The sequence below is a fragment of the Haemorhous mexicanus genome, chromosome Z, assembly GCF_027477595.1.
Source record: "Haemorhous mexicanus isolate bHaeMex1 chromosome Z, bHaeMex1.pri, whole genome shotgun sequence".
In the NCBI taxonomy this organism is placed as follows: domain Eukaryota; kingdom Metazoa; phylum Chordata; class Aves; order Passeriformes; family Fringillidae; genus Haemorhous; species Haemorhous mexicanus.
The window spans coordinates 11536048-11558070 of record NC_082381.1 but is presented as its reverse complement, the minus strand read 5'-3'; the positions used below and the strand labels follow the sequence as shown (position 1 = coordinate 11558070).

The following is a 22023-nucleotide window of genomic DNA, read 5'->3' as shown; positions in this document are numbered from 1 at the left end:
TGCATGGTACCCACAGGTGTTTAATCAGAAGTAAATTTTTGGGATTCACTGCCTGTCCAGATTCCAGTTGTTATCCAAAGTCCATCTGCTTATGCCTATCTGCATGGACACAGTATAATGGGACAGAAAAGGAAGAATAACGATAAAAGAATTCGAATACACAAAGCAAGGGTGCACAATGGAGGAGCATCCCGGGGAAGGTGTCCGCAGCTGACCCGGCCGGCGGCATCTCTTGTGTGAGCTGGTGACTCCGCGCGGCGACCAGCAGGGAAACGGAGAGCGCCGTCACGGAGCGGCACCGCTCGGCGGGAGAACGGGCACCGGGGGCAGCGCGCTCCGTGGGGAGAGTGTCGGGCTGGCCGGGGCGGTGCCGTAGCGCGGGGGGACGGGCAGAGCGCCCCGGGCCCGCCCCTTCCGCACCGGCGGCGCGATGGAGGCCGGGCCGGCGGCGGGCACGGAGCCGGCGGCGGGCACGGAGCCGGCGGCGGGCACGGAGCCGGCGGCGGGCACGGAGCCGGCGGCGGGCACGGAGCCGGCGGCGGGCACGGAGCCGGCGGGCGAGGCCGAGGCGGAGGAGGCGGTGGTGGCTGAGGCGCTGCGGCTGCTGCGGATCGAGCCCTCGGCCGCGGGCGATCCCAGCGCGGGCCGGGCGGGCGACGCGGCGGAGCCGGGCTCGGTGCGTGTGTCGGGGCCGGGCTCGGTGCTCGGTGCGTGCGGCGGGGCCGGGCTCGGTGCGTGTGTCGGGGCCGGGCTCGGTGCGTGTGGCGGGGCCGGGCTCGGTGCGTGCGGCGGGGCCGGGCTCGGTGCTCGGTGCGTGCGGCGGGGCCGGGCCGGGCTCGCTGCGGAAGCGGCGGGGCCGGGCTCGGACCGCACCGGCTCCGCTGAGCCGTGCCCGCTTCCCTCCGCAGAGGAACGCGCTGCGGAAGCGGCGGCGCTGGCTGCGCGTTCTCGCCGCCCGGCGCGGGAAGCGGCGGCAGGAGCGGCAGCGCCGCCGGGCACGGCGGGCAGCGGCGGACGGGGATGGCCCGACACCGGCGCTCGGCTGCGGCCCCGCCGGGCCCGGGCCGCCGTCCCCCCGCCGCGGGAGGGTCCCGGCTGCCCTGGCCACGGAGCGGCTGCTGGAGGCGAGGGCGGCGGGGCCGCGGCTGTGCGTGGACCTCGGCGTGGGCGGCAGCATGAGCGAGAAGGTGCGGGGGTCCTGGGGCCTGCTCGGGGGTCTCGGGGGTCCCGGGGCCTGCTCGGGGGTCCCGGGGCCTGCTCGGGGGTCCCGGGGCTGTTGGGGGTCCCGGACAGGCTGCGCTCGGCGTGTGCCCGTTCCTGCTGCGGGCGGGCCCCGGGAGCTCGGCGGGAGCCGCCCCGGGCCTGCAGCTGGCATGTGACCGAGCTCGGCAGTGGGGTCCGCCGCCCCAGGCCCGGGGTCACGGTGCCGCCGTGTCCCCCAGGAGAGCGGCCGCCTGGCCTGCCAGATCCGGAGGCTCTACGGGGCGAACCGCCGCGCCGCCCGGCCCTTCTGGCTGTGCCTGACGGAGTTCGCGGCGGGGACGCCCATCTACGAGCAGTGCTTCCGCATGAACGACGGCTTCGCGGGATACCTGGTGAGGGATCGGGGGGAGCCCAGCCCTGGGCTGTGCATCCTATGTTAGAACTAGTCAAGAGTTGCTGCTCTCCCTTTCTCAAAGCACCCCGAGAACTTCTGATGAGGAGAGAATTTAATGGAGTGTTTAGGTGTGTTGATCAGTGTCTAGAACAAAAACATTGTCCAAGTGAAAAGGAAAAACCCCAGCTCACTGGAGATTTGTAGGATCTACAAGACCTTTAGCAGTTTGTATGTCCAGAGCAGCAGTGTCAGTGCTGGGATAGATAGCTCTGTGTCTGGGAGGGGGCTTTGTTCTGGCAGATGTACCTCAGGCTAATGGGCTGCTTCACTCTGCTTTGTGTTTTTGAGATGGATACAACTCCAGAGAGTTACCTGGACCTGTTTCCTTTGGAGGCCATTGTTTATCTCACTCCTGACTCTGAGAATGGTAAGCATTTCACTTTAGGAAGGGGAGAGCCAGGGCAAAAGGCTGACTTTAGAAATTTCTTTTTGAGGCCACTGCATGCTTCAGGCAAGTTGTCCCTCGCATGGGCTGTCTCACATGGTGTGAGCCATACCGTGTGCTCAGATCTGGTGCTAAATCTGTTCTGGTGGGACCTGTGTGCCCCAGGCCATAGCCCCTGGGGCAGGGAGGCTCTGCCCAGGGCTGTCCTTGGGAGGGGGTGTGCTCCAGAGCTGTGCTGTGGGGTGACTGCTGCTCTTGGCAGTCCTGGAAGACATCGATCCGAGCAAGGTGTACGTGCTGGGAGGGCTGGTGGACGAGAGCATTCACAAGGTGCGTGGTGCCCGCCCCGTCAGCAGACACATCCCACTGCTCTGCCTGCCTCCCTCAGACTCTGCCTGGAGCCAGCAGCCAGCTGGGAGAGGCTGCAGCAGCGTGAGCCCCAGGGCAGGTCTGGCTGGGTGGCCTCTCGGGCGGCGTGTGAGGCCGTGTGTCCGTGTGTCCCTGCAGCAGCTGACCCTGCGGAGGGCGCGGGAGCAGCGCCTGCACACTGCCCGGCTCCCCATCCGTGAGTTCATGGTGAGAGCCCCCAACTCCAGGAACTACCACTCCGAGACGCTGGCCATCAACCAGGGTGAGGGGCTGGCTGTGTGCCCTGCTCCCCGGGCACGAGGCAGGGGCACTCGGCTGGAGGGGCTGCTCTGGGGACAGGCCACAGAGGGACGGCACTCCTGAGGGCTGTGCCCCCTCAGCCGAGTCTGACAGTGGCAGGGAGGGGTCTTGGTGCCTGTGCCCCCCTGGGCTGCACTCCTGCTCACAGCAGAGGATGTGCTCGTGCTCCTTCACCTCTGCAAGGTGAACGCCTCTCTGTTGGTCACTGCAGAGGGGCTCATGACCCAGGCCACGGGGGGATTGTGTTGCCTCTCCATGGACAGAAGGCAGAGGAAGTGGCTGGGGGCTCTGTGTGCCCAGGGGGTGGGGTCTGCCTGCCTGGGAGTGATAGTGGGAGCACAGCAGGTGTGGCTCTCTACAGGGGCACTGGCAGGTGGCACATGTCAGCCAAGACAGTGATGGGGACACTCACTCTAGTTAACACAGCTACTGCTTTGCCCAGAGCTCCCTAAAGTCCTTTCCAAAATACCTGTCTGCCCCACGTGAGCTGCCTCCAGGGGCAGGTCATCAGGTGTTAGGTGGGAGACCCTCTCTGGGTCAGCTGCCATCACCTCCCTCGTGTTCGGTGGGTGTGTGGAGCTGCTGGCACCATTGTCACAGCACGTGTGTGACCCACACCTCTGTGCCCTGACAGTCTTTGACGTCCTGTCCACCTACTACGAGACACGGAGCTGGCCAGCAGCTCTGAGGGCTGGGGTTTCTTCTGGGAAGGGCTACGTGCTGCCGGACACGGCGGATCAGGTGCAGACACCCCGGAGCGCCACTGCTGCCCAAGGAAACGCTTTATTTCGTGGGGAGGAGCTGCACAGGCAGCAAGTACCAGCGTGACTCTGCACAGGAGACAGCTGTTTGCAGCAGTGGGAGGACCTCGTTGGAGCAACACCTTCTACCTCAGGACTGCGGTGCTGGACCTGGCCGTGCCCCCAGGCAGGAAAGGAAAGCCTGGCGGAGCCTGGGATCAAGTGAAAACTGACAGGAATTCAGTTTTGCTTCTTTGCAGCTGTTCGTCTGTGACTCCTGCACCTACACTTGTTCTGAGGTAGGGAGGAGAGCTTTAAGGTGTTTTCTTAATTTTATTGAAACAGAGTAAGGTGAGGTTGGGATTGCAAAGCTTTTGGGCAAGGGAGAGGCCCTGCCATGGGACAGGGGAGTGCTGCTGCTGCAGGAGAAGGCGGGATGGGGAGCAGCTCCCGAGGGCACTGTGTCCCAGCAGCTTAAACCCACGGACACCTGGTGGGTTGTTGAAGCCTTTGGCTAGTTGTACGCATCTAATATAAAATAAAAGGTTTAGATCCCCATTGTGTCCCTACAGTTACTGGTGAGTGGTGCCTCGTCACAGCTGGCACACGCAGGTCCCTGACCCCCGTGTCCCTGCTGGAGGTACCTGGGCTTGGCTGTGCCCTGCACAGAGCAGTGTCACATGCCAGGCCACAGCAGGAGTGTGTTTGGGGCAGCTGAGCCGGTACATTACCTCAGCCATGGCTGCCAAGGAGCCCTGAAGCCTCATGGCCAGTGGCAGCAGGACCTGAAGGTCACCTGAGGTAAGTTTGTTCATGTGTTTTCGTTCCTCTCTCACAGCACCCCTTCCACAGCCCAGGGCTCGTGTCTGAGTGCGTGTGACAGGGGTGTGCAGGAGCAGTGGGGTTTAACCCAAGCCAGGGGTTAACCCGAGGTTAAGTCGCCACGGGGGCTCTGTGCTGGCCAGTGCTGCTGCTGTGCCCTGGGGGCTCTTGGCAAGCTGGCTGTGGAGATGATCCCCGTCGGTGTCCCAGAGCCGGGGGACAGCCCTGTCCCCGCCGTGCCTGGGCAGAGGTGGTGCCATCACTCAAGCCCACCTCTGCCCCTCAGCTGCCGAGTGCAGCCCCCCACAGCTCCCAGGGGAGAGGCAGCCACCCCCCAATATCCCCAGCCGGGGCCTCGGCAGGAGGGACCGGCTCTGCCCTCCCTCCCAGGGCCCGGCACGGTGCCTGGCGGGGAGGCTCAGCCGAGCCGCCCTCACCTGGCCAGGCTGAGCCGCACCTGCTGCAGGGGCACCGGGCTGCTCCCGGCCGGGGAGCCCCCGCCGGTCCCTGCACGGCTCTGCCCGCGGCGTTCCGGGCTCGGGCTCGCCCTGCCTCGGGCAGACGCGGCCGGGAGCGCTCCGGGCGGAGCCGGTGCCGCTCTCCCGGGGGCAGCGGAGCAGCAGCAGCACAGCTTGCACGGCCCTCTCCGGCTGAGGAAAAGCAGCTGGACCTGGGATCACTGCGTTCCCTCGGCCACCAAGGTGGAGAAAGCCACCCGGGGTCCTTCCCGTTCGGCCAGGGTGGGGTTTGGTGTCCCTTCAGTCCAGAGCCTGCCTGGAGAGCAGCGTGAGTGAAAGGCAGGCTGAAGGGCTCGCAGCCTTCCCCACGGGTGGCAAAGGCAGCCGAGAGAGCACCGTGAGACTGACCACCTGCACAGCCCGTGGGAGCCGGGGGACGAGCCCTGTGCAGGACACACACACTGGAGTGCTCCAAGAGCACCTGGGGCACGGCTGCCCTCGGGGAGCCCTGCCGCGGTGTGGGCACGTCCTGCCGTGGCTACACATCGCCTGGGGGACAGTCTGAGGTGGACAGCGGGCACACAGCTGGGCTCTGTGCCCCTCAGTGCCCTGGCGTGCCCCCGCCCTGCCCATCACAGCCTCGGGGACGCCCTGAACTGCTGCAGGAGACAGAAGATGGCAGCTGCCAGGGCCGTGTGCTGGCGGGCGAGGAGCTTGGTGCCCAGCTCAGGGCACACCTGCCCGTGGAGCTGCTGCTGCAGGGCCTGCACCAGCTGCTGGTAGGTGCCCACCACATCGCCCAGCGCAGCTCCCAGCTCCTGCTGCCGCTGCCTGCAGCGCCGGCAGTGTGTCACCTGGAAGCAGGTCACTGCCAGCTGCACCAGGCGGTCGAAGGTGGCTCTCAGAGCACACTGCACCTCTGGGAGAGGCTGCTCCGTGCTCAGCAGCGCCTGGCAGCTGGACAGCAGGTCCTGGGAAGCCCAGCCCAGGGCACCCTTGCTCTCCGCACCCTGCTCTGCACACTGGTGGTGCAGGTGGGTTGCCTGGTTCCCACAGAGCTTCCCTACAACCTCCTGCAGCTCCACAGTGTAGGCCAGGAAGTGGGAGAGATCGGCAGGGCTCCTCCAGGCCTGCTCCTTCAGCTGCCCGAGCGCTCGGATGTGGGGGTCCTGCCCTGCCGCGTCCCCAGCAACGGGGAAACCACTGCCAGGGGTCCTGGGAAGGCTGCAGCTGCTGGAGGGTGGGGAGGTGAGGGGCCCTGGAAGCTGGGGGGGGCTGGTTTCACACTCCCCCTGCTTGTGGGGCTGGGGGAAGCAGCTGATGTAGGGCAGGCGGCAGCCGCAGCCGTCCAGCCCACGTGGAGCTGGGGAGGGCCGGGCGGGGATGGGGGGCGGAGGGGTCTGCTCAGCCTCCTCGGGGTTAAAGCAGAGCAACGAGTGTTTTACAGCCCCGTGGTCTCCTGCTCCTTTCCCCAAGGGAACTGGGACCGAGGAGATGGAAAGCCCAGCAGATAGAGGCAGGCAGGAGTCCTTCCCCAGCCCTGCCGCCTGCCCTCGGGGAAGGGAAGCCTGTGCAGGCTGCGGCTGCTGCTGAGCCACACTTTCTGCGCCCCGCGGCTGCCCTGCAGCCAGCCCTGAGCTGCTCACCAGCTCCTTGGCACAGCCTGCTCCTGCAGGGAATGGCAGCACCTGCCTGCCCCCAGCACCGGCCACCCTGCACCCGCTGGTCATCAGACAGGCCAAGGGCTCAAGGGGGTCATCCAGCATGTCCTGCAGGCTGTGTGACACGGGGCTGTGTGACACAGGGGCTGTCCTCACCCCCAGGGAGAGCCAGGAGAGGCGGGTGAGAGCCCCCGAGGCACTGCTGCAGCCTGCCAGGAGCTGGGCTGTGTCTGCGAGCCCCATGTGCCCCTCGTGCACCCTCAGCAGGGGCTGTCCACTCACCCCCTGCCAGCCCCTGGCCCGGGACACGGCCCCCTCGCAGCTGCTGCTGGCACAGCCCTGGCTGTCAGCATGGAGCTGACCATGGGCACGACCCTGGGCATGGAGCTGACCATCAGTACAGCACTGACCATCAGCATGGCCCTGCCCATCTGCACAGCACTGACCATTGGCACTGCCCTGACCACGGGCACAGCACTGGCCATCATCATGGGCACAGCACTGACCATCAGCACTGCCCTGACCCTGGGCATGGAGCTGACCATCAGTACAGCACTGACCATCAGCATGGCCCTGCCCATCTGCACAGCACTGACCATTGGCACTGCCCTGACCATGGGCACGGCCCTGGCCATCATCATGGCACTGACCACGGGCACAGCACTGACCATCAGCACTGCCCTGGCCATCGGCACAGCCCTTGCCAGTGACACTGCTCTGCCCATCGGCTTTGCTCTCCTGCCAGGGAGCCAGGGAAGGCTCCACCCTGGCGGGGAGCAGCCCCCGCTCCTGGGCCGGCTCCCGGGGAGGGGCCGTGCCGGGGCCAGGAGCCGGTGGCAGCCGCAGGAGCTCGTCAGAGCGGCACTCAACAGCAGAGGGCACAAGGCTGGCCTTGCGCTGGGCGGCCACCGCCTCACCCCGCTGGTCCTGCGGCCCCGGGCTCTGCCAGCCCGCAGCACGGCTCTCCTCGCTCAGACAGCCGGGATCTGCCGCCCCCGGGCAGCTCTCCTGGGCAGCTCCTCGGGGCAGGGGCTCCAGGGACAGCAGAGGGGGGTGCTGTGGCTGGAGGCTGCTGCCCTCCTCCCCACGCTGGCCACCGGGATGGTGAACGTCCAAAAGGGAGGAGACCAGCCATTCCATCACCGACTTTGTCTCCGTGCTGTCAGGCTCCGTGTCCATCGGAGCAGAGCAGGGCTCTGTGCCAGCAGTGTCCCTCTGGGCCTGGGGGGCCGCAGGAATCCCCCTCTCCACGTCCTTCCCTGCGTCCTCTGCCGAGGGCTGAGTGGGCGGCCAGGAGCAGCAGCGCTGTGGAGAGCCTGGGACGGCCGCAGGGAAACTGACCTGAGAGGTGTAATCAGTTTTCAGGAAGGACCTTCTCTTCCTCAGGCTCCTGCTGCAGGTCAGCTCCCTCTCCTGGCCCTGCTTCTCCCTCCTCGAGGGGTTCTCCCCCAAGCTGTAGCACCTCAGCCTCTTTGGGATGCAGGAGGAGCTCTCTGTGCCCTCCCAGGACGCTGGATCACAGCCTGATGGCAAGAAAAACACGGAAATCAGAAGTCATCCTGGACAGCAGAATACCCTCACACCTACACAGAGGGCCAGAAAGCTCCTGGCACAGGCCTTGGAATCACAGGCACAGAAGTCCAGCAGCAATGCCTGGCTCCCGAGGGCAAAAGGAAATGCTCTCCCGTGGTCAGGAAAAGGCAGAGGCTGGGTGTGTGGTACAGGCACTGAAGCCCAGGACTGGTGATGAGGGAGCAGCTTCACCTGAAGGCAGGTGTGGGGTAAATCTGGGGCCAGCAGCAGCCCCAGGAGAGCACTTCTGTATCGCCAAACAGAAACATGGCCACAGGTCCCCGGCTGGATATTTAGGTGGTAACAATTTCCACAGTGACAGTTCTGTACAGTGACTGTGCATTACTATAAAATTCGAAACTGTTCTAACAGCATGAATTAAATTCTTAAGAGGTTCTGTTTATACTGAAAGAGCTGATTACTTCAGGAACAGGAGTACTCCCATTTCTGAGAAAATACAATGGTCAGGGAGCTGCCCAGCCCTGGGAATCCTTGACCCAGCTCTGAAACCAGCCTCTGACCTGAGCTCGACCTTTGATCTGGGGGCTTCATGTAACAATGTTTTACAGGTTTGGGAGATTCCGGAATGCCACTCCTCTGAAATCTGACTTTTCCCAGCACCCAGTGCTCGAATCCCCCTGCACTGTCCCCGTGAGGGTGCTGAGGAGTGGCCTGCAGAGAGCGGGGGCTCGAAGGTCCTTCCAAAGCCCTGCAGGAGCTCCCAGGAGCTGGCGGGGAGCGCCCAGCAGGACGGACGGCAGCGGCGGCAGCAGCCCCGCTGTGGCTTTACCTGCCAGCGCATCCGGAGGGCTGAGCCTGTCCGCAGCATCGTAGAACTCCTCCTCGGAGCTGGAGTCCGCGAAGCCCGGCGGCGGCCGCAGGACGAGCTGGCTGTGCTGCGCTGTCCCCGGGCTGCCCGCGGGGGCAGCGCCGGAGCAGGGGCTGCGGGAGCCCGCCGTGTCCCGCTCGGACAGCCGGGCCTGCAGGGCGGCCGGCCGCTCGCCCTGCCCCGCGGGGCTGCCCCCGGGCCCCGGCGGCGCCTGCCGGAAGGAGAAATAGCCCCCGGGGCCGGCGGGGCTGCCCGCGGCGCCCCCCGGCACGAAGCCGCCGTCCGAGCTGCTCGTCTGCTGCGCGGTCGGCGCGTACAAGGGCAGCAGCTCCGGCCGGGAGGAAGAGCGCGCCTCCAGCTCATCTTCCTCCAGCGCATCCACCGAGTCGCTGGAGCCGCTCGTCTTGAAGCCCCGGCTCTCGGCGTTGGCCGAGTCGGACGCCTCGGAGGGGCTGTCGGTGGCGTTGTCACCGCCGGTGTCCCGCGGGTCGCCCCTCGCCCCGGGGCCGCGGCGCTCTCCCGGCCCCTCCGCGCCGCCGCCCGCCGCGGGGCTGTCCGTGCGCCGCTCCGAGGAGGAATCCAGCTCCCAGGAATCCTCGGAGTCGCTGCAGGCTCGGGATTCGTACCCTGGGGTTTAAACGAACCGCTCAGCCCGTGCTAGGGGCGCGGAGGGCTCAGCCAGACCCTGCCCCGCGGCCCCGGGGGGCTCAGCCCCCGGCAGCCCCCGGCCAGGCCAGCGGGGCAGGGCACGGAGCGAGCTGCGGGGGCTCACAGCCCGGAGCAGCCCCCGGAGCTCAGGGCAGGGCACGGAGGGAGCTGCGGGGCCCCTCAGCCCGGAGCAGCCCCCGGAGCTCAGGGCAGGGCACGGAGGGAGCCGCGGGGTCCCTCAGCCCGGAGCAGCCCCCGGAGCTCAGGGCAGGGCACGGAGCGAGCTGCGGGGGCTCTCCGGGCAGGGCACGGAGCGAGCTGCGGGGTCCCTCAGCCCGGAGCAGCCCCCGGAGCTCAGGGCAGGGCACGGAGGGAGCTGCGGGGTCCCTCAGCCCGGAGCAGCCCCCGGAGCTCAGGGCAGGGCACGGAGGGAGCTGCGGGGTCCCTCAGCCCGGAGCAGCCCCCGGAGCTCAGGGCAGGGCACGGAGGGAGCTGCGGGGTCCCTCAGCCCGGAGCAGCCCCCGGAGCTCAGGGCAGGGCACGGAGCGAGCTGCGGGGTCCCTCAGCCCGGAGCAGCCCCCGGAGCTCAGGGCAGGGCACGGAGCAAGCTGCGGGGCCCCTCAGCCCGGAGCAGCCCCCGGAGCTCAGGGCAGCTGCCAGCCCAGCTGAGCCCTCACCCCAAGCCTCGGAGCCCAGCCTGCAGCTCTCACAGAACCGCGGCACCGTGAATGCTGGAAAAGCCCTCAAAGATCATCGAGTCCAGCCTTAAGCAAGCACAGGTGCCAACACACCGCCCCAGGCTGCTGCTCCCCAGGAGCTGGGGCATCCACCCACTTCCTCCCCATCCTGTGTCAAAAAAAGCTGTTTTTATAAACCTTCCTCAGCTGAGACACGGTGCAGCTGCTGGTTTTTCTCTCCCCAGGTAAATATGGAGGCGCTTGCATCCACCAGGAGTCTGTAGTAGCCAGCGATGAGGCAGACGAGGTCCTTTGCACTGTTCGACTCCAGCAGCAGAGTAAGAACCTTTTTTTCGTTTATTTTTTGGAGGTGTGGGTGAGAAAAGAGTAAAGAAGATTAGAATAAACAAATATTGTTTGTACCACAGTCAGCAGGAACAGACTGCACAAGGACAAGGCACCCCCCCGTCTCGGGCAAGGAGGCACCAAGAAGAGGAATTTATTTTTCTCGCCTTTTGTGCCTTTGCTGTGTCTCACTGACGGAGGAAAAAGTAACTTTTCCTCAGCAGGAAAAATCACTTCTCTCCAGTAATATTTTTGGTTATTCCTACGAGTTTCCCTGCCGGTTCTAAGCCTTTTATGCCGCTGACTCCCCGGCCTTTGAGGGGAGCTGAGGGTGCAGGTGACTCCCCTGAGCCCACACAGCCGCTCACCTTCAGGTCCTGCAGGTAGATCTTGACAGTGCTCACTCGCTCCGAGTCCTCGCTGAGCTCCACCCTGCTGATGCTGGGGAACTCGGCCAGGCTGGTGGCGATGTTGAGCTTGCTGTTGACGATCTGGCTCACGCCGTGCTTGGCGCCCACCAGCAGCGCCACGTACGACTCCCTGTCCTGCAGCTGTGGGGGCACAGGTTACACCTGGGGCAGGGCCCCCTCACCTGGGCTGGCAGGGCCCCCTCGGCCCCCCGACCTCGTGTGCGGTCCCAGCACTGACTCTGCTTCCACAGGAGCCCTCTCCCCTGCCCTTTCCCCACGCAGGGACAGCAGCTCCCCCTGGCCCCGGGTGGCCCCAGGGACGTGGCTGGCAGCAGGTGGTCACGGTCAGCAGTGTCACCTGGCAGCCCAGGTGTCCCCATATGGACCCAGTGATGAGACCTGCTGCAGCTGCAGGGTAGAAACTTCACCAAAAAAAAAAAAAAAAAAAAATCTGGGCTTGAAAGAGGTGTCAGTGCTTTTTGTTAGGGTGAGGCACTCAAGGAAAAATGAATTCACGTGCATATAATCTGGCAGGAATTGTTCACTTTGCATGCAGGTGTAAATTTAGCATTACTGGGACCCACGGGTGCCCACCAGCATTGCTCAGCTCCCTGTGTGACACAGCCTGTGTTCTGCAGCTCAGCACAGACCCAGCTGGGGACAGGCAGAAAAATCAACAACCCCAGAAACCTCTTGTAAGAAGGGAAGAGTCCTTTCTTACAGTGACTTTTAAGGGTTTCCACTATTTTCTCAAGAGTTTGAAGCCTGCCCAGCCTCCCCAAGTACTTTATAACACACAAAGGACAGAGAGGGCTTATCTGAAGAGCAAGAGTGACAGCTTCCAATCAGAAGAAGTGCAAAACTGGTCTGTAGGCTGGTCTGTGCAGTGCACACTTCAGAGGCACGCAGCTGAGCTCCCCCAGCACAGCCCCTCACCAGCACCCACCGCGGCCTCCCAGGGCAGGGAGCAGCAGTGTGGCCCCCGGGACTGCGTGCCCAGGGCCATCCCACACCCAAACAGCTCGTACCATCATGGTGGCATTGAAGATCATCCCACTGTACATCTTCAGCTCCCCCAGGATCTGCAGGTAGCTCAGGCGCACCTGGGCCGCGCTGAGCGTGTGCTTCGTGGGCAAGAGAGGAAACAGGGTCAGAAGCAGGCTCTGCAGGCAGCTGCAGCAGGGACACAGCCCGTGCTGCAGGGCTGGGCCCTGACCAGCACAGCCAGCCCAGGCTGCCAGCAGAGGTGCCCACGGAGCCTGGCACCACGGCAGGCGCGGCACAGGGAGCGCGGGCATGGTGAGGGCACACAACAGCCCCAGGGGAGGGCACACCTGGCCCAGGGCTCACACACTACCTTCTGCCGAGGGTCCAGCAGCACCTGGTTCCTCTTCAGGTGGTAGTTGATGGCTTTCTTGATGTCCTTCCCTCTCATGTTCCGCAGCAAGGTGGGGGAGATGAAGTTCTCGATTCCCCAGTCCCTCCTGGCAGGAAGAGGGAAGGGAGCACGGGGGGTCCCAGCCACGCTGACCAGCACAGGGCAGGGCAGAGGCACCAGGCAGCCCGGGGGGCTGTGGCACACCCTTGAATTCACTGCTGCCTGCCCCTGCCGGGGTCGGGAGTGGCACTGCACAGTGAGCACTGAGGTGCAGAATGGCCACTTCCTCGTGGTTTCACAGGAGGGAACTCACAACCTGCCTGAGCAGGACAGTCCCCATCTCCCCTCACCGTCCACAGGATGGAGACTCTGTCCTTGCATGCACCTTGCTCTGGTGACAAGATTAGGGCATGGCAGCACCTTCAGTTTCCTGCACCCTAAAGGTGGGCCAGGTGTGCTGCTGGGGAGTTTACAGGCATGACACACCTGTGAGGTGAGAGCAGTGCAGCTGTCCCCCCCCTGCACACAGCTGGGCACATCTGGCTGCACACGAGGCAGCCAGTGCCTGGTAATTAACCTGGTCACCCCAGCAGTGCCTGGTAATTAACAAGGAGCTCATCAGCACTGCCTAGGGCAGGAGCAGCCCAGGAGCACCAAGGTGCAGCATGGCACACCTGCTCCTTCTGACAGCATCTCTTGGTCATTTCCCCACAGACCCCAGTACTTCACAGGGTCTGCCACTGCCCAGAGGAGCTGTGTCTGGCTTGCTTCTGGCAGATGCAGAGATGTGCTGGCTGGGCAAGGCTGATGATCACACCCTCTCTCTCCAGACACTGCAATCAACACTGGCAGGAGCAGCTTGGGTAACCAGCACTGGGTGACAGATCTGCAGTGCAAGGCCCTGGCCCTGGGACACAGAAGACCCCCCCTGTGCCTCAGGGCACACCCAGGAGTTCACTGCCTGCCCTACTCAGGCAGGTCCAGGGGTTTGCAGTAATTACACATCCTCTGAACAGAGACAAACATGGTTCTCCCAGGAAAATCCTGGGAAGTTGGGTAGAAGCTGGGAAACTTAGAATTCAAACCATTATCTCTCTTTCTGTAACCACTGTTTATAAATATGGTTCTCCTGAGTGTACTATTCGTAGTTACCAATAGTGTAAAAAAAATCCTAAAAGCCAATCTTAAATCCAGCATTATTTCTATAAAAACTGCAGATTTCTTATAAAAAAGTGTCTTTTCACTCCTTCTGATGATAAAGCCTCTACATCCCCTTTGACTGTGCCCAAAAACCCTTCAGCAGCAGGGGCTGAGGACAGGGAGGCCCCGAGGCCACCCTGCCCTAACAGCAGCAGCCCAGCCAAGGGGCTGCAGTCCCCCTGGACTCCTGTGCAGAGCTGAGGCCGCCTTTGGGGCTCTGCTGCTGTCACAGGCCTGGTGGCAGGGGAGCCCAGAGCTGTGAGCACTCACTCGATGTATTTCAGGGACACCTTCTGCGGCTGGGCACAGGCAGAGATCCTCTCCTGGATGTGCAGGGCAGCCAGGCGCAGGGCCACGCTGCACTTCATCTCCACTGCAAACCTCTCCTGGAGCACGTCGCTGCAGCTCTGGGGCAGACACAGCACGGTCAGGCCAGCAGGAGTGCAGAGCAAGGCTGCCAGCACCACAGCCCGCAGCCAGGGGAGGATGGCCCCAGCCAGGCACAGCCCCCGATTTAAGGGTTTGGGGCAAACCCAGCTGAAACGCCCTGATTGCAAGTGCTCTGCATTTCCGTGCAGCTGAGGCACGCTCTGAGGTGTGCTCTGCCTCAAAGCACAACTGAGGGTGGGCTGAGAAGGGATTCCCCAGCACGGAACGTCACCTGCAGGTACAGATATTCAAAGGCCACTGGGTCTTCCTGCAGCAGGTCCAAGGGGTCCCTGGGGACAAAGCACACCCTGAAGAGGCAGCGGTAGTCATGAGAGTCTCTTTTCTGCACCACCTGCAAGAGAGAGAGGGGTCACAAACCAGCCCTCCCTGCAGGAGGGCACCGTGGGCTCTGCAAAGCCACAGCAATGGTTTAACCCCGCTGGCAAGGGAACCCTGCAGATCGTCCTGGGCAAACACAAGGACACAATGTGTTTGTGTGAACAATCACATTGCTCCTGCTTGTAACTTTATCTCCGATTCTTCATCTGGTTTTCTTCTGCCCGCAGTGGCCCAGAAGCCCCTTGACAGCAAGACCTCATTTGAGCACCCACAGATCCCAAACACTGGCGGTGTCACCAGGACAGAGGCTCTGGGGCTGTGTGATAACAGCAGGGGAAGGGGCAGGCTGCTCTGCTTTGGAGCGCAGTCACAAGACTCAGCAGCCCTAAGCAGACCCCTGAATCATCCCTGCAATGTCAATACAATGTCAAGACTCTGAGTTTTCCATCAGCATGTTTTATTCCGGGCAGATCCTGCCCAGCGGAAATCCTCTGCCCCACGTGCTCGGTGGTGTGACAGCACCAGCCACGGAGGGACTTGAGCAGGATGATCCTCCTGGGTGCCTTCCCACGCAGGGCACGCTGTGTGACCCCACGGACCCCTGTGCAGTGGGCTGCCAGCCAACACACCCGGCAGCACGGGGCTGGGGCAGCTGAGCAGGCAGTCCGGAGACACCCGCAGGCTGCAGGGGCAGCAGCGTCCCGGGCTCACAGGACACAAGGTGCTGACTCAGAACGTCATTTAACCCTTGGGCCCTGCCGCGGGGATGCTCTGGCTGCTCAGGGAGCTGTGAGCAGAGAGGTCATGCACAGCTGCCTGAAAGCTGCCTGAGGCTCAAGCAGTCTGTGCAGATGGGCTGCTGGGACAGGTGGCACAGAGGACGTCACCCACGACTGCTGTCCAGGCAACACCAGCCACGGTACTGCTGGGTGTGTGGGGCACCCTGGACGCTCCCCAGGTGCCCTTCCCCAGGGCTGTGGGCTGTGAGCACCACGGCAGAGGTGGATGGCATCACTGGGGCCGAGCTGAGCTCACCCTCCCTGTGCCCTCACTGGCCTCTCTCCGGGGGCAGCGCCCCTCTGCAGGGCTGTGGGACACACGGGGGCTCTGCTCACCTGTGCAATGAGCTCCTCCTCGTGCAGCAGGTGGATCTTGGCCAGGTTGTACTGCTCCTCCAGCACCAGGGCGAAGTGGGCGATGCTGCGGATGGACAGCTTCTCCTGCAGGGTCAGCACGATGTCCTGGCAGGGCACAGGGTCACACAGAGCTCAGAGTGCCACCAGCCCTGCTGCAGAGCTGCCACTGCCAGAGCCCAGCCTGCAGAACTGCGGGGCCACGCACAGACAGGGCACCGTGACCCCCGCAGGTGGAGCACAAGGTGGGCAAGCTGCACACCCCCAGGTGTCACAGGTATCAAACCCATCTCCTGGAGCTGCCTGTCCTGAGCTGCCTCACACTCACAGCTCTGGGTGGTGCTGAGCACCTTCTGTCACCCCTGAGTGACAGAAACACCCCGAGTGTTTGCTGTCTGTGTTATTCTAGCTACATTTTGCACCCCTAGAAGTCTCCAAGGCCAGGCTGGACAGGACTTGGAGCAATTGAGAGATATCCCTGCCCATGGTAGGAGGCTGGAACTGGTCTCTAAGGTCCCTTCCAACCCAAATCAGTCTGTGATTTGTGAAAAAAGCTAAAAAGAACTTGGGAAGAACACTTCTCTCCAATAAACAAGAAATTGAGACCGTAATTGTAAAAACCCTGCCACATCTGACTGAAACTGGTGTTTCACCTTGTAATAGAAATTCTGTCAATATTCTAACTGTTATGGAAGTAACAAGGTTTACTTTTGGCAAAAAGAAAATATCACCTCAGGCTTGACTGAGCACAGATTGAAACAGAAACCCTTTGAGGCAAGCATAAACGTTGGACTCACCTCAGTTTTAAGCCAGGATGTCCCAAGACACAGAGGAATTTCTGGAAACACGTAACTTGGGAAGCATTTTACTCATTTAGATATTTCTGGAGGGCAATTGTGAGGGCTGCTTTAAAAAGTGGGAAAACTTATTCCATGTCAGAGCTGAGCAACTCAGGTCAAAGAGCTAATCCATCCTTTAGAAATTAACCCCTTGGGGACAGACATTCAAGTATCTCCTTACAACTCTCCTTTCCTTTCCACTTCCTTGCTTTATGTCACTATTTTATTTTTGTAGACCTTGCAAGTCAAAAGACTTGCAGACACTTACTTGCCTGAGAGACCACAATGGTTTTGTGAAGCTTGAAAAAGCCAGACAAACTCCTCCCTTTCTGAGGAAAGTTTTCACTGCACGATAAATGAAATCTCCCTGTGTTTCCCTTTAATACACTTTCTGATACGGCCAGAATCCCTGTCCATCGTGGGTATCTCCCACAGCATCTGCAGTGGTGCAGGACACCACCTGTCCTTTAAGTAATTTATGACCTCCAGCCAGTGGCCCTGGCCAGGTCTTACCACGTCCAACACAAACACTGAGCAGCTGCAAGGATCAGGCCAGGGCAGCTGGAGCTGTGCCAGGCTGTGTGGGAGCACAGCGGTTTGGGAAGGGCTGGATCCATGGCTCTGCAGAGCAGCACCGTGAGGGCAGGGCAGTGACCTGAGGGAGGATCACCCCTAGCTCAGGAGGACCTCGTGTGCTGCTCTTTCCCCTGAGGGGCTGAATCAGTGCTCGTGTCTCCAGAGGGGAGCATCCTTAAGAGTGCAGAAGGAGGCTGGGGCTCAGAGAACCAGCGTGCCCAGCAGTGGTCAGTGGTCAACAGCTGGTCAGTGCAGCCCGGGGGCTGCAAGGGCCCTGCCTGCACCTTTGCTGATGGGTTGGGCTGGGGGGGTGGGAGCAGCCTGCAGAGCCTCCTTACCTTCACAGTGGTGCTCCTCTCAAACCTGAATGCCTTGGTCTGTCCGTTCTCCAGGTACACCTTGAGCACGTTGGGCATGAACAGGAGGGAGCTCCCCTGCACAGCAAAAGCAGCAGCTGCACCCTCGGGCATCCAGCCGGCAGGCACCAGCTGCTCTGCCTGGCGCTGCAAGCCCTGGCATCCCGGAAAATCCTCCTCTGCCTTGGCAGCCCTCTTCCTCGGCACCAGCGTTGGCTCCTGATTGTGCTCCTGGCACAGAGCGGCAGCAGGAGAGCACAGCAGATGCCTTTACCGGAACGCTCGGGGCAGCACCGTCCCGCTCCCAGCGGCACAGCAGGGTCCGGCGGGCACCGAAGGCACCGAGCCGTCCTCCCTGCTCATCACCAACACCCCGCCGTGCCCCTGGGAAAGGCATCTTGCCGTCGGGCAGCAGCGCGGACCCCCGGGCTGAGAGCAGCCCCCGGCGCTGCCCGCGGCACGGGAGCCCGGCGATCACAGCGCGCTGCTGCCGCCGAACCCTGCCCGGGATCTGCAACCCGGCACGCCCCAGGCAGCGGGGGATGCCACCAGAGTGTCCTGAGATGGGTCCCAAACACGTGGGACAGGACAGGACCCCCTCGGCAAGAACGGCTCTGTTGGGTCTTGGAGAAGGGTCTGGGGTTGGCCCCTGTCCTCCCGGACAGCCCGATCCCCGCTCAGCCCTCCATCTCCCCCTCGGCAGGGAATGCCCGCACCTTTCAAAGCCCCCAGCTCCACCATCCCTGGTGCTCAGGGCTGAGCAGGTTCTCTCGTCCCCCTTGGAGCTCCTACTCAGCGTGTCTTTGTCATGTTCTGGGACCAGCACGCTGCTCCCACCACCGAAAGGCTCCATCTCCTTGTCAAGAGACTCTCAGGGCCAAGAACGTGTTTCTGAGGTGGTCTCTCCTGTGTTTCACTCACTGCGCCTCACGTTACAAACGCCACAGCCCCTGAAGCGCTGCCCGAGCAAACATAAAAAACTTCTGAACCCCATCCTTCTCCCCTCATGGCCATTTTGGGGTTCGAGCTGCCTGCAGTCACCACTGCGGAAAAACAAAGGAACTCGGCTGCTCTTTTTTCTAGCCCAGGTTCTGGGCTCTTTCACCAGCCCAAACACATCAACATCTCTGGCAGGGGTTGTTTGTCCCCCAGCTCCAGGACAGAGACGCTGTTCACGCCAGTCCATGCCGTTCTGCAGCGCTGCACAGCTGCCCTCAGCTCCCGCGGCACAGCGGCCGCGTTACCCCGCACAGAGCAGGGCTGAGCACTGCACAAACCAGCTCCTCTCTCTGCTCAGAGCCAGCCACCCTGCTGGCACTAACCGTGTTTTCTGGGAAAAAAATTGCTTAGGATTTCTTTCTCAGAGAAAAAGGAAAACAATATCCTTCTATTTGCTTCTTTTATATTTTTAGAATGCGGTTGGAGATTGATTCTCCAACATGCGAGTTGTTTTTAGTTAATGACCAATCACTGCTTAGCTGTGTCGGACTCTGAGGAGAAAGTCATAAGTTTTTTAACATCTTGTTAAGCATTTTGTAAGTATCCTCTCTCCATTCTTTAGGATTGTTTTAGTATAGATTTAATATAATATGGATCATAAAATGATAAATTAGCCTTCTAAGAGCATGGAGGGAAATACATCCTTTCTGGCCACGGGGACCCCCAAATGCCACACCCAGCCCGAGCACCCGGAGAGGTCCCTGTCCTTCTGGGAGGGCTGCCCGAAGCTGCTCCGAGTTAACCCTTCGGCTCCCGCAGCCGTGCCCTCCCGCGCCGCCGGGCAGGCTGCTCGCCCCGCTCCCCGCGGCCGCCGCGGGCTGTCCCCGCCGCACTGCTCGGGATGCAGGACGCATCCGCAGCCTGCGGAAGGCAGGGCAGCAGCGAGGCTCATCAACAATTCATGCTCCAGCCTGCCGGCTCGGGTTTCAGCCGCTGGGCTCCTTCCCGTGGCCGCAAGGATCACTTAGCCGTGCTCCATTAGGATGACAAGAGCAGTATATTTACTGAAACTGGAGGCTGTACGCTTCTCAGGGCCATAATGCCCATTTTGGCTGCCTTAGTACGTCAGCCCACGGAAAGGAGAGCAGCCCTAAAGCACTCAGGGCTGCCGTGGTGCACAGTGCTTTTCCAGAAAGGAATCATAAATATGCAACAAATTTATTTACTCTTCCTTTGTGCTAATACCTCACTGCTCAGAACAGGTTACATATCCAGATGGTGAAAAGGGAATCTAACACCAGGGACCCCAGCACCTGAATTAATTTTCCTGCCTTTGTGCTGTCATCAAATTAACGGCAATCCAAACACTGACTGTGTCCCCGCTCTGCACTTGCAGAGGTTTGATCAGCTCGGCACAACGCTGCCAGAGGCTTTAGGGAGGCTCAGAGTGCAGCGTTCCCTCCGCAGGTGCCTTCTTTAGGCTCCCACAAGAGGTGCCCTCCCAGACCCAGTGGACCGACCCTGCCGTCGGTGTGGGACTGTCGCACCCCGGGAGCCCTCGGCTGTGACACGAGCCCAGCCTCCAGCTCCTGCAGCCGCGGGCAGACACTCCCGGCTCTAAGAGAAGCGGGCTCTGAGGTGATTTCGGCTCTGCCGGTGTCCCCCGACCCGGGCACCCCTGCCTGGGGCACCTCCTGGGCGCATCCCCGCTGGCCAGCCCCTGCCCGGGGAGCCGGGTGTCACATCTGCCCACAGCGGAGTGCTCTGCCCTCCCGGGGAGGGCCCCGCCGCCCCTGCCCGCCCGACAGCCGTGTCACCACCCCCCGAGGCTGGGACAGCCCCGGGAGGGCAGCCCTGGACCGGCCTGGCACCCTGGCAGCAGCGTGGCAGGAAGGGAAGGGTCCCAGGGTCCAGGGTCTGGGGGCACAGCCGAGCCTCCCCTCGGGGGGAGGAGGAGGAGGAGGAGGAGCGGGGTCCCCCCGAGCAATCACCTGTGGGCAGGTGGCACCCACGGCACACCTCTGCCCGCGTGCAGGGGACAGGGAGCCAAGACTGCCCTGGGAGGGCTCTGAGCTGCACCTGCGACACGGAGCAGCAGACAGACAGGCAGGGAGAAGGCAAAGGGCCAGCGGGCAGTTTGTCACTGCTGCAGAGCTGAAAGGCTTGGTCAGACCCAGACAGCTGAGCAGCACTAATGAGCAGGGGGCAGAAAGGGGCATTCTGACCACTGGGTTTTCTCATTCTGAAAGACAAAAGGAAAGGTGGACAGAGCTACTGACTCCCAGTTGACCCCAGTGAGCTTAGAAAGTCAGAAGGAGCAGGAAATGGTCAGGAGCTGTCCACAGTTTGGGAAGGACACAGGAGTTCTCACCGGTGCCACAGGGACACCAGCAGGGGCAGAGCCATGGGCACCCAGCTGGGCTGCCAGCAGCAGCAGGAGCCCCGAGCTGGGTCTGCAGCAGCCTCCAGCGAGCTGTGACCCAGCTCACCCACAGAGGCACAGCTGCAGACACCCTCTGCAGGGATGGAGAGCAAGCTGCCACCTGAGAACACTGTCACACCCAAAAGCAACGCAGAGAGCCCAGTGGCACACCCATTGACACAAGGCTGTGTCCATGACAGAGCCCCTGACCCTGGCTGTGCCCATGACAGAGCCCCTGACCCTGGTGTGCCCATGACAGAGCCCCTGGCCCTGGCTGTGCCCATGACAGAGCCCCTGGCCCTGGCTGTGCCCATGACAGAGCCCCTGGCCCTGGCTGTGCCCATGACAGAGCCCCTGACCCTGGTGTGCCCATGACAGAGCCCCTGGCCCTGGCTGTGCCCATGACAGAGCCCCTGGCCCTGGCTGTGCCCATGCCCCTGACCCTGGTGTGCCCATGACAGAGCCCCTGGCCCTGGTGTGCCCATGCCCCTGGCCCTGGCTGTGCCCATGACAGAGCCCCTGGCCCTGGCTGTGCCCATGCCAGAGCCCCTGGCCCTGGCTGTGCCCAGTGACAGAGCCCCTGGCCCTGGCTGTGCCCATGACAGAGCCCCTGGCCCTGGTGTGCCCAGGAGGGCCAGCCCAGCCCCTCCAGCTGCACACTAACGGGGCACACACAGCAGAGCCCCCCTCTCGCCTCTGGGGCAGGACTCGTCCTGCCCGCACTCCGGCGAGGTTCACGGTGGCGGGATTGTCCCTCAGGGGAGGACAGCCGCCCCCCGCCGTGATGGAGGAACGGTTCGAGCTCCGACGGGGCGGGACAGAGGCAGCGCAGGCGGTCATTTCCATTAGTCCGAGTAAGCACATGCAAGTCAAACCCCCGCAGGTGCCAGGGCTTCCTCCGTGCCCCGATCCCCTCCGGCTGCCCGGACCGCGGGCACAGCGAGCCTCAGCCGCCCTGCCCCGGGGAGAGCCCCGCGTCCCGCGGCCGCCGCCTGACCTGCGAGTGTCCGTTCAGCAGCACCTCCTCCGCAAAGCGCACTTTGACGGGGTTGGTTTTCAGCCTCGCCCTCTTCTCCTCGGTGAGGAACGATGACTTGGGGCCGCCCTGGAACGACAGCGGAGCGCGGTCGGGGCCGAGCCGCGGGGAGGGCCGGGCCGCGGCTCACCGCCCGTGCGGGGCTGCTCGCCCTGCGCCGCCCCGCACACACCTGGAGCGGGTTCTGGGGAGCCCCTGCGCTCCCAGCCCTGCCTGAGGCCCTTCGGACCCGCCCGGACAGCTGCTGCAGCCAGCCCTGGAGCGGACACGTGTGTGCCGTGTGCCGGTGTCACTCTGCCAGTGTCACTGCACGGGAACCAGGTGCCGTGCCCAGGTGTTCCCCCCCTCCGGCACCCCGCAGAACAGCTGGGGAGCCGCCAGCAGCTGGATTGCACTGGGCTGCACTAACCCAGCACACAGAGTCCGGCACTGATGGACAGACCCAGCCCGCTCTGCTGGGCTGCCCGGAGAGCTGCAAACCACCCCGAGACCTGCCCACGGTC

At 62.8% G+C, this 22023-nt stretch overlaps 2 protein-coding genes across 2 annotated transcripts in view; one reads left to right on the top strand and one right to left on the bottom strand.

Moving 5' to 3' along the window:
* The first annotated feature begins 430 nt into the window (after positions 1 to 430).
* TRMT10B (tRNA methyltransferase 10B) lies at positions 431 to 4009 on the top strand. Its single transcript, XM_059874007.1, has 7 exons — positions 431 to 676; positions 909 to 1187; positions 1443 to 1595; positions 1946 to 2024; positions 2305 to 2372; positions 2550 to 2673; positions 3346 to 4009. Exons 1-7 carry the CDS (start codon positions 431 to 433, stop codon positions 3537 to 3539), a joined length of 1143 nt encoding a protein of 380 aa, XP_059729990.1. The 3' UTR covers positions 3540 to 4009.
* FRMPD1 (FERM and PDZ domain containing 1) overlaps positions 3765 to 22023 on the bottom strand; it is a 31122-nt gene continuing 12863 nt past the window's right edge. The window contains exons 7-17 of the mRNA XM_059874006.1: positions 21482 to 21589; positions 17106 to 17201; positions 15335 to 15460; positions 14113 to 14232; positions 13722 to 13858; positions 12231 to 12357; positions 11902 to 11997; positions 10832 to 11014; positions 10317 to 10464; positions 8755 to 9420; positions 3765 to 7915 (exon numbers count right to left, since the gene is read on the bottom strand). Of these exons, the coding sequence (XP_059729989.1) occupies positions 5364 to 7915; positions 8755 to 9420; positions 10317 to 10464; positions 10832 to 11014; positions 11902 to 11997; positions 12231 to 12357; positions 13722 to 13858; positions 14113 to 14232; positions 15335 to 15460; positions 17106 to 17201; positions 21482 to 21589 (4359 nt within the window). The 3' untranslated portion in view covers positions 3765 to 5363. The remainder of the gene's footprint in view (positions 7916 to 8754; positions 9421 to 10316; positions 10465 to 10831; positions 11015 to 11901; positions 11998 to 12230; positions 12358 to 13721; positions 13859 to 14112; positions 14233 to 15334; positions 15461 to 17105; positions 17202 to 21481; positions 21590 to 22023) is intronic.